This window comes from Macaca thibetana, chromosome 11 (genome assembly GCF_024542745.1).
Source record: "Macaca thibetana thibetana isolate TM-01 chromosome 11, ASM2454274v1, whole genome shotgun sequence".
NCBI classification, from domain to species: Eukaryota; Metazoa; Chordata; class Mammalia; order Primates; family Cercopithecidae; genus Macaca; species Macaca thibetana.
This window is the reverse complement of record NC_065588.1, coordinates 78,522,201-78,537,195: the sequence shown is the minus strand read 5'-3', so window position 1 is coordinate 78,537,195 and position 14,995 is coordinate 78,522,201. Positions and strand designations below refer to the sequence as shown.

At 40.8% G+C, this 14,995-nt stretch overlaps 1 protein-coding gene across 10 annotated transcripts in view; it reads right to left on the bottom strand.

Annotated features, from left to right (window-relative positions):
- Positions 1 to 13,329, bottom strand: part of METTL25 (methyltransferase like 25) — a 126,066-nt gene extending 112,737 nt beyond the window's left edge. For 4 of the 10 annotated variants that reach the window (XR_007717793.1, XM_050749248.1, XM_050749250.1 and 1 more), the window contains exon 1: positions 12,681 to 13,327. Coding sequence is in view for 8 of the 10 variants with exons in the window: in XM_050749248.1 (XP_050605205.1) it covers positions 12,681 to 13,302 (622 nt within the window). In the remaining 2 variants the exon portion in view is untranslated. Of the gene's footprint in view, positions 1 to 12,680 lie in introns of all 10 variants that reach the window. The other 6 variants (XM_050749252.1, XM_050749249.1, XM_050749255.1 and 3 more) reach the window with 4 other exon arrangements.
- Between the last annotated feature and the right edge of the window lie 1,666 nt (positions 13,330 to 14,995).

Genomic DNA, 14,995 nt, shown 5'->3' with positions numbered 1-14,995 from the left:
AGTGGCTGCTGGACTAAAGACATGGTGGTCAGGCTTTCTGGTAAAGGAATCTCTAACAACCCCCAACTCTTCAGAGTTGGGAGTCCCAGTTTGCCTGGAACCAGCTTCCGCTTTTCCTGTACTTCTGGGTTGAGCCGAGGACGACAAAGAGGAAAGTCATTCAGCTCCGGGATCCCAACAACTGGTTGACCCTGCGGCCATGAGCAGAACTCTCAATGTTATGTCGCCCAAGCGAGACTCATTCATCTAACCTATCTATCTTGACTCTTGCCTCCTGGGTCCTAACGCCTGTCAGACAAACATCCTCTGGCCTCTCTTCTCCAAGGATAGTCCCGCTTCTAAAAACCACTCCCTGGTGCTCTTCTAGTTTCTCCTATAAGAATGATTTCTAGTATAAACCCCAGGACTCTATTTCCTTCTTTGGGCATCTGGGCTCACCATTCAGAAAGACATAATTTTTGCCCAAAGCCCCTTTGTAGCAGGGACTATCTGGAATTTTAGGATCCCTCCTCAGACAAACAGGCCTAACAAAAGCAATTCCTGAAGCTAGGATATGGGGAGCTTCAAAAATGATATCCTTCCTATTCAAGTGAGGACAAAAGGTGTGACTCTTCCAACCCTGGAGATCCCTTCCCTCCCTCAGGTTATGGCCCTCCACTTTGTTTTTGGGGCATAACATCTTTATAGGACAGTGGTAAGGTCCCAATACTAACAGGAGAATGCTTATAACTCTAACAGGTTTTTGAGAATGCATCAGTAAGGGCCACTAAATCCGATTTTTCTCAGTACTCTTTGTGTTCCAGGAGGACAAGCAAGGGTGCAGGTTTTCGAGAATGCGTTGGTAAGGGCCACTAAATCTGACCTTCCTCGGTCCTCCTTGTGGTCTAGGAGGAAAACTAGTGTTTCTGCTGCTGCATCGGTGAGCGCAACTATTCCCATCAGCAGTGTCCAGGGACTGTTGCAGGTTCTTGGGCAAGAGATATTTCTGCTGCATCAGTGAGTGCAACTATTCCAATCAGCAGGGTCCAGGGACTGTTTTGGGTTCTTGGGTGGGGGAGAAACAAACAAACCAAAATTGCGAGCGGTTTTGTCTTTCAAATGGGAAACACTCAGGCACCAACAGGCTCACCTTTGAAATGCATCCTAAGCCATCTGGACCAATTTGACCCACAAAACCCTGAAAAAGAAGTGTCTCATTTTTTTTTTCTGCACTATGGCCTGGCCCCAATATTCTCTCTCTGGGAAAAATGGCCACTTGAGGGAAGTATAAATTACAATACTATCCCGCAGCTTGACCTTTGCTGTAAAAGGGAAGGCAAATGGAGTGAAATACCTTAGGTCCAATCTCTCTTTTCATTGAAGGAGAATACACAACTATGCAAAGCTTGCAATTTACATCCCACAGGAGGACCTCTTAGCTTACCTCCATATCCTAGCCTCCCTATAGCTCCCCTTCCTATTAATGATAAGCCTCCTTTAACCTCCCCCGCCCAGAAGGAAACAGCAAAGAACTCTCCAAAGGACCACAAAAACCTCCCGGGCTATCGGTTATGACACCTTCAAGCTGTACGGGGAAGAGAATTTGGCCCAACCCAGGTACATGTCGCCTTCTCCCTCTCTGATTTAAAGCAGATCAAGGCAGACCTGGGGAAGCTTTCAGATTATCCTGATAGGTATATAGATGTCCTACATGGTCTAAGGCAAACCTTCGATCTCACTTGGAGAGATGTCATGCTATTGTTATATCAAACCCTGGCCTTTAATGAAAAGAATGCAGCTTTAGCTGCAGCCTGAGAGTTTGGAAATACCTGGTATTTTAGTCAAGCAAATGATAGAATGACAGCTGAAGAAAGGGACAAATTTCCTACTGGTCAGCAAGCTGTTGCCAGTATGGATCTCCACTGGGACCTAGACTCAGATCATGGGAAATGGAGTCGTAAACATCTGCTGACCTGTGTTCTAGAAGGACTAAGGAGAATTAGGAAACAGCTCATGAATTATTCAACGATGTCCACCATAACTCAGGGAAAGGAAGAAAATCCTTCTGCCTTCCTCGAGTGGCTACAGGAGGCCTTAAGAAAATATATTCCCCTGTCACCTGACTCACTCGAGGGTCAATTGATCTTAAAAGATAAGTTTATTACCCAATCAGCCGCAGATATCAGGAGAAAGCTCCAAAAGTGAGCCCTGGGCCCTGAACAAAATCTAGAGACATTATTAAACCTGGCAATCTCGGTGTTCTATAATAGGCACCAAGAGGAATAGGCTGAAAAGGAAAAGTGAGATCAGAGAAAGGCCATAGCCTTAGTCACGGCCCTCAGACAAACAAACCTTGGTGGTTCAGGGAGGACAGAAAATGGAGCAGGCCAATCACCCGGTACGGCTTGTTATCAGTGTGGTTTACAAAGACACTTTAAAAAAAGATTGTCCAATGAGAAACAAGCCGCCCCCTCGTCCATGTCCACTATGCCAAGGCAATCACTAGAAGGCGCACTGCCTAAGAGGGCAAAGATTCTCTGGGCCAGAAGTTCCCAACCAGATGATCTAACAACAGAATTGAGGGTGCCCAGGGCAAGCACCAGCTCATGTCATCACACTTACTGAGTCTCGGGTTCACTTAACCATTGAGGGCCAGGAAATTGACTTCCTCCTGGACACTGGTGCAGCCTTCTCAGTGTTAATCTCCTGTCCCAGACGACTGTCCTCAAGGTCCGTTACCATCTGAGAAATCCTGGGACAGCCTGTAACCCAGGTATTTCTCCCACCTCCTCAGTTGTAATTGGAAGACTTTGCTACAGAAGGTAAGTATGCTTATCTAATCCTACCTGCCCATGTTGCAATATGGAAAGAAAGGGAGTTCCTAATCTCTGGGGAACACCCATTAAATACCACAAGGAAATCATGATATTATTGCCCACAGTGCAAAAACCCAAGGAGATGGCAGTCTTATACCACTGAAGTCATCAAAAAGGGGAAGCAGAGGGGAGAACAGCAGCATAAGCAGCTGGCAGAGGCAGGGAAAGACCAGCAAAAAGGAAAGAGAGAAAAAGACAGAAAGTCAGAGAGAGACAGGAAGAGACAGAGACAAAGAGGGAGTCAGAGAGAGAGAGAGAAAGAGAGAGACAAAGAAGGAGTCAAAAAGAGAAAGAGATAGAAGTAGTAAAGAAAAAACACTATACCCTATTGCTTTAAAAGTCATGGTAAATGTAAAATCTATAATTGATAATTGAAAGTCTTCTCTTTACAATCCCAAATAGACTCTTTGGTAGCAGTGACTCTCCAAAATCGCTGAGGCCTAGACCTCCTCACTGCTGAGAAAGGAGGATTCTGCACCTTCTTAGGGGAAGAGTACTCTTTTTACACTAACCAATCAGGGATGGTATGAGATGCTGCCCAGCGTTTACAGGAAAAGGCTTCTGAAATCAGACACCACCTTTCAAACTCTTACACCAATATCTGGAGTTGGGTGACATGGCTTCTCCCCTTTCTAGGTCCCGTGGCAGCCATCTTTCTATTACTCGCCTTCATGCCCTGCATTTTAAACTCCTTTTTAAATCCGTTTCCTCTAGGATTGAGGCCATCAAGCTACAGATGGTCTTACAAATGGAACCCCAAAGGAGCTCAACTAACAACTTCTACCGAGGACCCCTGGACTGACCCGCTAGCCCTTTCACTGGCCTAAAGAGCTCCCTCTGGAGGACACTACAACTGCAGGGCCCCTTCTTTGCTCCTATCCAGCAGGAAGTACCTAGAGCAGTCACCACCCAATTCCCAACAGCAGTTGGGGTGTCCTGTTTAGAGGGGGGATTGAGAGGTGAAGCCAGCTGGGCTTCTGGGTCAGGTGGGGACTTGGAGAACTTTTCTGTCTAGCTAGATTATAAATGCATCAATCAGCATTCTGTGTCTGGCTAAAGGATTGTAAATTTACCAATCGGCAATCTGTAAAAATGCCCCAATCAGCACTCTGTCTCTAGCTAAAGGATTGTAAACGCACCAATCAGCACTCTGTAAAATGGACCAATCAGCAGGATGTGGGCAGGCCAAATAAGGAAATAAAAGCTGGCCACCCCAGCCAGCAGGGGCAACCCACTCAGGTCCCCTTCCATGCTGTGGAAGCTTTGTTCCTTTGCTCTTCACAATAAATCTTGATGCTGCTCACTCTTTGGGTCCGCACCACCTTTAAGAGTTGTAACACTCGCTGTGAAGGTCCGCAGCTTCATTCTTGAAGTCAGCAAGACCACGAACCCACCAAAAGGAACTCTGGACAAATCTGAAGGAACAAACTACGACATCTTTAAGAGCTGTAACACTCACCACAAAGGTCCATTGCTTCATTCTTGAAGTCAGCAAGACCAAGAACCCACTGGGAGGAACAAATAATTCCGGACACAAAACACTGAATTTGTGCCACTATGTGTCACTTACTATGTTCTACACACCAGGACACACTGGAGAGTTAAAGAAAACTGGAGAGTTAAAGAAAACAAATCACCATAACACAGTGAACTGAGTGTTCTAATGAAAATATGAATAAAATACAACGAGTAGTTTCATTACTAATTTAGTGTCATCTGACCTGGGCTTTGAAAGAAGATGTGAAATAAATGAAAATTTATTATATAAATGGGAGTAGGAAGCTCTTAAGCAAACAGGATAGCATGAACAAAATTAGACAAAAAATACATGGTACATTCAGAGAACAAGGCAGCTAAAGTATACAGTTTAAGGACAGAGGGAAAATTCCAAGAGAAGTATTGATAATACTAATACATTTCCTCACACCTCCTCCCTCCTGCTTTGGCTGAAGATATATCTTAAAAATTAAGAACATCAAATTATTTCAGCCATCTTCATAATCAAAGTTAATTTCGGGGGCCAGATCATGTAGGAAGTTGAATCACTTATTATCTAGGTGACCCACTAATGACTGGTTATATAGACTTTTTCATTTCAAGATCCAGATTGACCCAGTCCTTCAACATGACCATGGTGTTAATAACAGGGACTAATAAGGTCTGAAGATAAAATATTTAAATCATTTTATTTCCCTAGGATTTGAGAACTGGAAGAAACCCTAGGTATCTTTTACTCAATTGACTTACAACTATTTTTAGTAATCAGTCTCGTTTGAGAAGGTGAAACAAATTCCTGAATTCATTTTCAGGGGGTACGAGGGAATTGATTGGAGCCTGCAACCCAAGAGCTGAACCTATGGTACCTTTGGGGGCCAGGATGATTACTTCTATTCATGAAGCTAGCTAGAGGGAACGGATATACCCCCAAAAGGAAGCTGGCTGCCACGGAGAGATATGCAACAAAATGGCCAGATCTAAATTTTTCCACAGAAGCTACAATTCCAGGGCTGTGTGTCTGTGTGTATGTGTGTGTATTAAATCTGAACTCTGTCAATCTTGAAATGTAGACTAAAAAAAAAAAAATGTAGGCACCATATTGGTTAAATGAGAGGTGTTTCTAAGCCACATGAGTCAGGCAGTGGCTATTTTTCTACCTCTGCCATAGGTGAACAACTTATGCAGTTACTTCTTGGATGAGAAAATTGAGCCCTACAGTTAAATGTCCTGTGTGAGATAACAGTTAATCAGAGTTAGAGATGGATTAGAATCAGGTCTTCTGACTCTGCATCTAATCTGCCTCCATCTGAGGGAATCAGAGTAGGAAGAAGGTGGCTATTTTTTATTAGATGACTACTCATTTGTATGCTACATTTTAACATATATCTCATTTACTTTTATGGAGACCTTTCAGACAAGAATTAGGATTCCCATTTTTCAAAAGAGGAAATTGAGCTGCAAAAGCTTAACTAAATTGCACAAGATTATGCAGCACTAAAGTATCAGAGCCAGGATTCAAAACTATGTGTGACTGGCACTAAAATCCATATTCTTTCCATCCTGTCTCCGATTTGTTTATATTAGTAGCCAAGTTTCAGCTGAAGAGCAGATACAAGATAAGGCCAAAGGTGAAGAACTTTATTGTGTAGGTAATGAAGACCTACTGATGGGTTTTGAGTGGAAGAATGACAAGATCAGAACTATGATTTTGGACAATAAATCTGAAAGTCGCTGAGTGGCAACACAAATGAAATATAGTCTAAAGGCAAGAACATCAGGTTGAAAGTCATTACAAAAATTCTGTTGTAAGATTTAAAAAGGAGAAGTGACATTGAACTATTTTCTATGGGAATGAAAAATAGCAAATGTAAGAGTAATGGAGGAAGAGGAATTGGCAGATTATGAACTTAGGTAACAGGAAGAATAATAACGTTTTTTATAGAAGGAATGCTTAAACCACTGAGGTGATGAATAAATACAGACTCCAGAAGACATGAAGTCATGTAGGCAAGTTTTTTTTAAAACCAAAGAAAGAATTTAAATTATGATAAATGATGATAACAGGTAACCATAACTATAAACTTACAAGGAAAGTTTAATGATTTGATATAAAATTTTAAAAATCTAAACTAACACAGGCAACCAAATATATGATGATTGGCTAAACACAGGAAAACAGTATAAGTAGAATGAGGAAAAATGCAACAGATGAAAGGAATCTCCACGAACTCTGTTTTACTGAACTTCTAAAAATTGAAGATATGGGGAAAGGGGGAAGTAGTGGAGGAGATACCATTAAAATTAGAATATAAATTTAAGTTCTAAATAGTTTTATAAATAAAAGGAAAATCTGAAAACACTTTCTATACATCAAAGAGATAAAAAGAAAAACTGTCCTTGGTTCTCGAAGATTTGTTTGCATTGCAGCTCTCTTTTACTTATGATTACGAAGTTCCCCAGGAATGGGGCTGACGCTGGCCACTATCTTGTTATAACATAATATTATTTTTACACTTGAAATCTAAAATGACTCACAAAAACTGAAAAGGAAAAAACAGAATTCAGAAAAATACATAAGTGAATGAATAAAAGTTACATACAGCAGAGTAAAACAGAACACAGTAATTATTTTTCTCCATTGTGCTCTTTGTTTCCAACAACATGCTTTCTGCCTTATTGTGTTTCAAATTAAATATGAGTGCAATTTCAATACATTCGAATTACTACCACCACCAACACTAAAAACAGGATGGCCAAGAAAAAATTTAACCTATTAAGATGCAGAAAAAAAAAAAAAAAAAAAAAAAAGACAAGCTTGATAAAAGAATAATCTATCAGGGACATACACTTTCTGTGTTGTTCAATTAAAGTGGTAGTAAAATAATTATACCAGATAATCACCAAAAGGAACTGATTCTATAGACATTTACTGAGCACCCAATCATCGTAGGATCATTTGAGTAATAATATGAAACAGGAGAAGCAGCATATGGCCTCAAGAAGCTGAAAGAAAAGTCAAGAGAGAGTCCCTGGAGGCTCAGTGCCTTAGAGGATCCCTGTGTTTTGGCAGGCACAGAAACTGGAATTCCTGAGAGCTCATTAGGCTTTCCACAGCTAATTATAAATAACATTGTAAGATATTGACTTTGAAATACAAATTTATTAATTTCCATTGAGAAATATACCTATAACAATAATTTGTAACACTCATTTGTTAGGACAGTCTCCTAATTTTAGAATTACAAGGAGAACAAATGAGGTCAGATATTCTTAAAATTTTCAGCAAGCTAAGTAAGCTGCTTAAGTTGCTTCTGTTGTATTGATCTAGATTCTGTTTCATAAAATATTTTGGCTATCCTGACTTAGACTATCTGTCCCCTCTTGCTTTTCAGAAGAATTTTCTAGATTCCATTAAACAACAATTAATTTCTGAAGATCAATGATGATTCTGCTGAGAATGTTACAGATTTACACATGCAGTCATTACTGCCTAAGGACGCAGTCTGGTTTCCTTGAAGGAGTTATAACAAAATCTTAATCTCCAAAATAAGATATGGGTCATATTTATCCTATATCAGCAAAATATTTAGAAGCTATCTCTACTGGCTTTTTTGCTGCAAATGGCTAATCTCATCTACATTATATACTAACTTTTAGACATTGTAACGTGAAGTGTCACTTGTTCTGATTTTATCTCCAAATTCCCAGGGTATTTTATTGTAATCCGTAATGTACTGAATGTACTGTATTTCCAAATAGGGAAAGAACAGTTATTGATTTGCGTCTCTTCAAATAAATTTAAAAATCTATTAGTTGCATCATATAACTAATATTTATCATACACAATGATAATAAATGTAACTTAGGGATGAACCAGAAATAATACATGTCTAGTTGAGTACTAGACATGTGCAAGGAGTGCCTTCATTAAGACTCTTTATTAGATCTATGTTCAACTTCATTCTTTCTTCAAGAATTATTTAAACATGATGTTGTACATAATAAACATACATAATTTTTATTTGTCAATTTAAATAATTTTAATGTAAGAATCATTTAATTTACTCAGCTATAAACAGAAACTTTATGATGCTGAAAATAGTGAAAAAGACAAACATGGTACATTTGTTTTTTGATAGTTTATAATTTAGTTGCAGATACAGACAAGTCAACAGACAATAACAATAGTATGTTATTTGTTAATATGGCAAAAAATATATTTGTTTAGAACATAAACTTCCAGGAGCTCTTGACAATTTATTTCTTGCAAGTAAAGACCTAATTATACCATCACTAGCAATCATCATCATCACAATCGTCATAACCATTTATTAAACCCATGCTATATTCTCAGTTCTATGCTGGGTGCTATGTACGCATCATCTTTAATCTTTGCTGTCCTACAATGTAGGTAATATTATCCTCACTTTTAAAAAAGGGAAGAAAGAAAACCCAAATGTAACAGACAGATGTCAGCTCATAGCTGACTTTGAACTAACACGTAGGCCACAGTCTTTCCTACTAAACATGAACAATTTCTCAGTACACCAATATCAGACAAGATTTGTGACCATGTCAACTTCATAATCATGTCTGAGTGCAGACAAAAGCAGAATGTCATGCAAGCACAAAAGCTTCCACAAAAGCAGCCCCATAGGAAAAGTTCACATGGTATGAAACGGAGACCTCATGCCAACAGCCTGCACCAACTAGCCACCTCTGTGAATGAGGTATTATGGCCACCTATGCGAATGAAATATTATGGCCATCTATGTGAATGAGATAATCATAGAGGCAAATATTTCAGCCTCGATCAAGCCTTCAGCAATTATAGCCCCAGCTAGCATCCTGACTGTGATCTCATAAGATCCCAAACCAGATCCACCCAGTTAATCTGCTCCTGAATTCCTGGCCCACAGAAACTGATGAAATAGTATATGTTTAAGCCACTTGTTATGCAGCAATAGATAATACGTAACATTAATACAATTGTGTGTCAGTGAGTGTGTATTTTTCAATTTCAAAGGGGCATAAACTTTGAGCTCTTTGAACTTATTTATAGCAGCCACTGAAATCCAACATCTTAGCCCAATTAGGATCAGCACTTATTGACTTACTCTTTTTTCCCTAAATATGGGTCACACTATCCTTAATTCTTTCATCATAGGTACTAAAATCCAGCATTAGGGCTTACTTGGAATCAGTTTCCTAAGTTAGAGTCACATTTTCCTTTTTTTTTTGAGCACATTTAGTTTGTTTTTAGTTGAAAAGTGGAATGGCAGATAATTTATTGTAGTAAATCTATTTTGTTTTCCTAAGGATTTGTGGTGGTGGTTGTTCTATTAATAGTGGGAAGTCAACTTGCTTTGACTCAAACTGTGAAAACCATCCCCCTTCAGAGTGCAGCTGCTGATGTCTCTGCTAAGTGGCTTTTTATTTACCCACTGTCTGGTGGTACACCTGAGCCTGCAGAGTTTAGCAGTCAGATAAAGATTTGGGTAGATTTTCTAGTCAGATTTTGAGGCTCATTCTTTCTGTGGTTCCTCTGTTTACAATTTGAAGACTCCCTAGTCTAAATTTCCAGTTGCTCTGCCAAACTTGAATTTTGCCCTTTCATACAAGAATTCAGTAAGGCTTCTGATATTTACCACCCAAGTTGTGTGTACTTTAGGGAATACACTCTGTTGAACGTGCAGCAAACTTGCAGATCTCTAGCCATGGGAAGCTCTGCCTCTCAAAAGTTTTTTGCCAGTGTTTCTGCTAGGATCTCCAGGTCTCCCAGACATGTGTAGATAAGAGACCATTCAGGGATTCAGGCAGAGTTCATACTCAGATCTTAGATCTCAGACCTTTTGTATCTCTCCTGTTTCCAGAATGTACCTCTTAAATCCGCACCTGCTCTGATTTCCGAATTTTGGCATCACCACCTTGACCTGGTAAGGATGTGGTATTCCACTGTTAGATCTACAGGGGCTAGGAGCATCCCTAGCGAGAAAGCCATAAACTCTGACTTCCTACCCAATCAGTAACAGTCTTTCAATAGTAATCTCTTCTTATATTTCTGCCTTTGGTCATTTCCCAGAATCTTACAGTTGTTTTTAATAATCTGGCCAGTTTTCCTGATTGTTATTTGCAGGAGAATCTGACTTCTTCAAGCTACTGTTCCGTGAAATATCCCTGGACTATTTTAATAGCCTCTTATATTGTATTCCTGTTTCTTCCCTTACCTTTCTTCACCTTTCTTACCTTCTCTTCTCCACACAGAAACCAGACTTTGAAACAGAAATCACCCTGTATCACATCAACACACAAAATTCTCAGAGCTTTGCATTTCACTCAGAATAAAAGCCAAGTACTGAGTGTAGCCTACAAGTTTTATGTGAGGATGTCCTGGGCCACCTCCAAATGCCATCTCTCACCAGTCTCACCAAGACTGCTCTGCTGTGTTTAAAATGCACCAAGCGTGCTCCAGCCTGGGCATGTGCTGTTCTATATACCCTTTCTATATATTAGCTGAATTACCTTTCACAGTATCCCATCAGGTAGGTACTAAAGTTACCCCCTTTCTCCAGATGAGGAACTAACGCAAAACGACTTGAAGCAAATTGCCCAAGTTAGCACAGCTGATAAGTGTTGGGGTCAAGATTTGAACCCAGGTAGTCTGTCTGAAAAGCCGTAATTTATGCCCTGAAAAGACAGTTATTTCTAACATATTTCCTTTTTATTTTGGAGAATTAAATTTTTTATTCTAGTTCTTTTTTATATGAACAACAAAGAAGAAACTGTTAGGACTCTAACCAGACAAGATCACCTGCCACATGAAACGTACTGAAATGCATACACTGAGGACTTTTACAAACAAATTTCTTCCATAAAACACCAAATGATTGTGCTGAACACCTGTTAGTGTGCTTTTCCAAACTGTGCATGCAGCTCTGGGAATTATGTTTACTTGTAACTCCTCATACAATATTAGCAGAAGATCATACGCCTTGTGAGTCCCTAGTGGAAATCTGTTTCAGTCATCCAGTATCTAAGGTATGCCAAGTATTTTACCAAGTGCTGGGAATACATCAATTGACAAGTCAGACATAGACTCTGCTCTTTTGGAGTTTAAGTAAAACTGTCATGTTATCATAAGTGCCATACATTTATTATGAGATCAAACTGAAGAAGTGCCTAACTTTTCAATAACAATGACATTAGAAAAAAAAACAAAAACAAAACAGTATTTACCAAGTGCTAGTATAAGAGGTCCCTCTAGGGATGCTTTGCACGCAGAGAATGCTTAGTGAATAAAGTTCACTAGTGAGGGTAAGTTTAGGAAGCCTAGAAGAAAAGTAAAAATCCCAGGAGCCTGTTCGTGTCCATCATTCTGCTTTCAAAATATGCTTGCCTTAGAATAATCTACATTTCTTGAGAGTAGGAAAACCTCGAGCCTACAAACATTCATGACACACATTAGGTACTTTCAAATAGTTTTTAAATGAAATAGTGAATATTCGAATATCATCCTAGTCCAAGATACAATCATCTTTTGTACTACTGAGATAGTCTCCTAACTGGACTCTCAGCTTAAGCTTTTGCCCCACCAGTCTATTATTCAAATAATTCACAGTTATCTTTTCAAATGTGAATTAGGTCACTATGTTCCCTAAACAACCCCAAAGGTTTCCCATCACACTTAAAATCCAAAATCCTTCCAAGGCCTAGAAAGGCCTGCGCCATCTGGCCTCTGCTTGCCTCAGGTCCTGCACCTGCAGACCCTCACCTGGCTAGAGCCAAGCGCAGCCTGCGGTTTCCGCCGCCCACAGCCCCTTCCTGTAGCTCTGCAGGCTGAAGCCTTCTCATGTTCCTGACCTCCTAACTTGGGGCAGCCTCCTTACACAATCCCTACCACATTACACTGTTTTTATTTTCTACTTCATTACCACCATTTGAAATTATCTTTATTAACTGTTGAGTAATCTTCCACCACATGCTGGAAGATTCCACCTCGAATTTGTAAAACCTGTGAGAGCACCGCTCCCCTAGTTTCCCTCGCGTCAATTATTATGGAATTACTAGATGAAGGAACTCCCCCGCCCTGTTTCCTGCTTTCTTTATATTGTGGAAATATACAAGCACCCAAAGAAAGAGTGATCCTGATGATTCCAAAGAACATCCCCGCCCCACCCCTCAACGAATCCGACCCCTCCTCGAGGGCCGCCCCGCCCCCGGCCGCGGTCGCGCCTGGTTCTACCGGCTTCCACCAGGTGGCTCGCTTCGCGGCTAGGACCTTCTCCTCCGCCTCCCTTCCCGCCCCGCCCCGCCTACTCCACCACCCACCTGCTTCCCCCTCTGCTTCCACTAGGCGGCGCGTCTCTGAGGGCCGGGCCTCCACCTCCCACGCCGACTTCCTCAGTGCAGTCAGCACCGTCTCTGGGGTCAAATCGACCAGCTCCTCCCACACGGATTCTGTGTAGAAATCCACAGTATGTGCATTGGAAATGGACAAGGCATCCCTCAGGAACTGCAGAAGTCCCTGCAACTTGGCACGCAGCGTGGGCAGGTCCGGGGTCACCGGGAGAGGGCAAGAAGCCGCCATGACGCTCACCCTCCCAGGCTGTAGGTGGCGCAAACATGGCCGTGAGTCGCCTACTCGGCCCAAATTAGTACAGGCAGACTCAGTAGACCTCCGAGCCAGATTCCTTCTGAGCGATTGATTGCTTCGGCTTGGTGACGTATTTTGTGGGCGTCCGTTGTGGTGGTCTGGTGACGCGTTTGGTGGGCTGCAATGGCGCCGGTGAGGCGGGCAGGGAAGTGGTGGCCTGGTGGTTTTGAGGCGCGTGGTGAAGCGGTTTCCGCGGTCGAGTACAGGAATAAGACTGTGAAACAGAAGACGTGGCGGCCTAACCATCCGCAAGCCTTCGTGGGGAGCGTTCGCGAGGGTATGTAAGAAGGCAACCATTTACCGGTCCTCGAGCTTGCTAAGTCTTAAGATACAAGACCCGCTGAAGCTTGGAAGAAGGATTTAGGAACCAGACCCGGTCCTACTTGGGGCAGGGGAAATCATTCCTGAGCCCGCTAAAGCTGTGAGCTTCGCAGAGCTCTAGATCGGAAGATGGAGCAGTGTTGCTAACTTTAATTATTTAAACGTCTTTCCTGACGTAACCCTGTATTTCATCAGAACTTTTTTCCTGAGAAACTGAGCAGAGTCTATGGCCCTGTGAACTTTTGCGCATGTAGTAAGGTAAAGGGTAGAGAGGAGGTCGGGCAGAAACATACTGCTCGGAATCCATACCCGAGGCCCTCCAACCTTCGCTTTAATTTGTGTTTGTCTTTTTGTATTACTGTCTGTAAGGTCCCTCCGATCCCACTTGGAATATATAAATGTTAAAGTCAGTCTTCTGATAATTGCTAGCTTTTCAGATAACCATACACTGTCTTTTTCTTTCGTGTTGAAATATTTTCGAGAACGTATATAATAGTTTGTCCAAGATAAGACACTAGATGGGGCATTTTCTTTTCTATTTTTTAAGTATTTATTGAAGGCCCAGATTAGGTGTTTTAGATGAAGTAAGGAATTTGTTTTGATTTGTGAATACAGCTATAAACTCAATTTGTGCAACAGTCGGAACTGGTCAGTTTTTCTTTGAGATTCTTACTTGGATTTGTGCACGACTGTTGGCCTGGTCTTTTTGCAAAGGGCCAACTTGCTATGCAATCCATCAGCTTAAATTTGTTGCTTGAAATAATGTTTTAAAGCAAAACATAATGCTAGAATCTGAATGTGATGACGTAAAAAAGATTTTCATTTGTAATTAACAGCTTCATTCTTTGCTCAAGAACTTCTTTTCTCTGCAAGTAATTTCCGATGATATTCCTCAATGTAGGACAAGGCTTTGCCTTTCGAAGAAAACTGAGAATACAGCAAAGTTACAAGAAATTGCTGCGGAAGGAAAAGAAGGTTAAAACGTCACTGGAATCTCAATTCACAGATCGATACCCAGATAATCTGAAACATCTCTATTTAGCTGAAGAGGAAAGACTTAGGAAGCAGCCAAGAAAAGTTGACCATCTTTTGTCAGAACAAGTTCACCAGCCTTTGCTTGAAGAACAGTGTAGCATTGACCAGGCTTGCTTTGAAGATCAGTGTAGCTTTGACCTGCCTCAGCCAGAGGAACAATGTAGTAAAACAGTAAAGTATGTATTTTCTTCATTTGAAATCCTTTAAGTGGTGTTTTATTATTTAAAAGTGCTATAGGATAATTTATATAGGAATTGGATTTTTTTATTTAACACATTTTAGAAGTCACAGTTTAATTAGGGAAACATTTTCATGGAGGCTCGATTTTTAGCTTCGATAACTGAATTAGGCTGGTTTAGCTTAATTGACAAAGTAATGTAATGGGAATTAAGAGGTCTGGAATTTGGGTTTCTTCCTCTCAAGTACAGGTGGTAACTTGTACTTGATTATATTTTTGAAAAATAACTTGTGAAAGGTGTTACAATTTTAGTCATTAGCAGTGTGGGTTCTAGAGCCGGACTTAACTTGTTAGTGCCCCAGTGACCTATTCTCTAAAATGGGGAAAACAACACTATGTCCTCTTTAAATTGGGAAAGATAATACTGCAATGAATATATACTTCAGAGCTGCCATG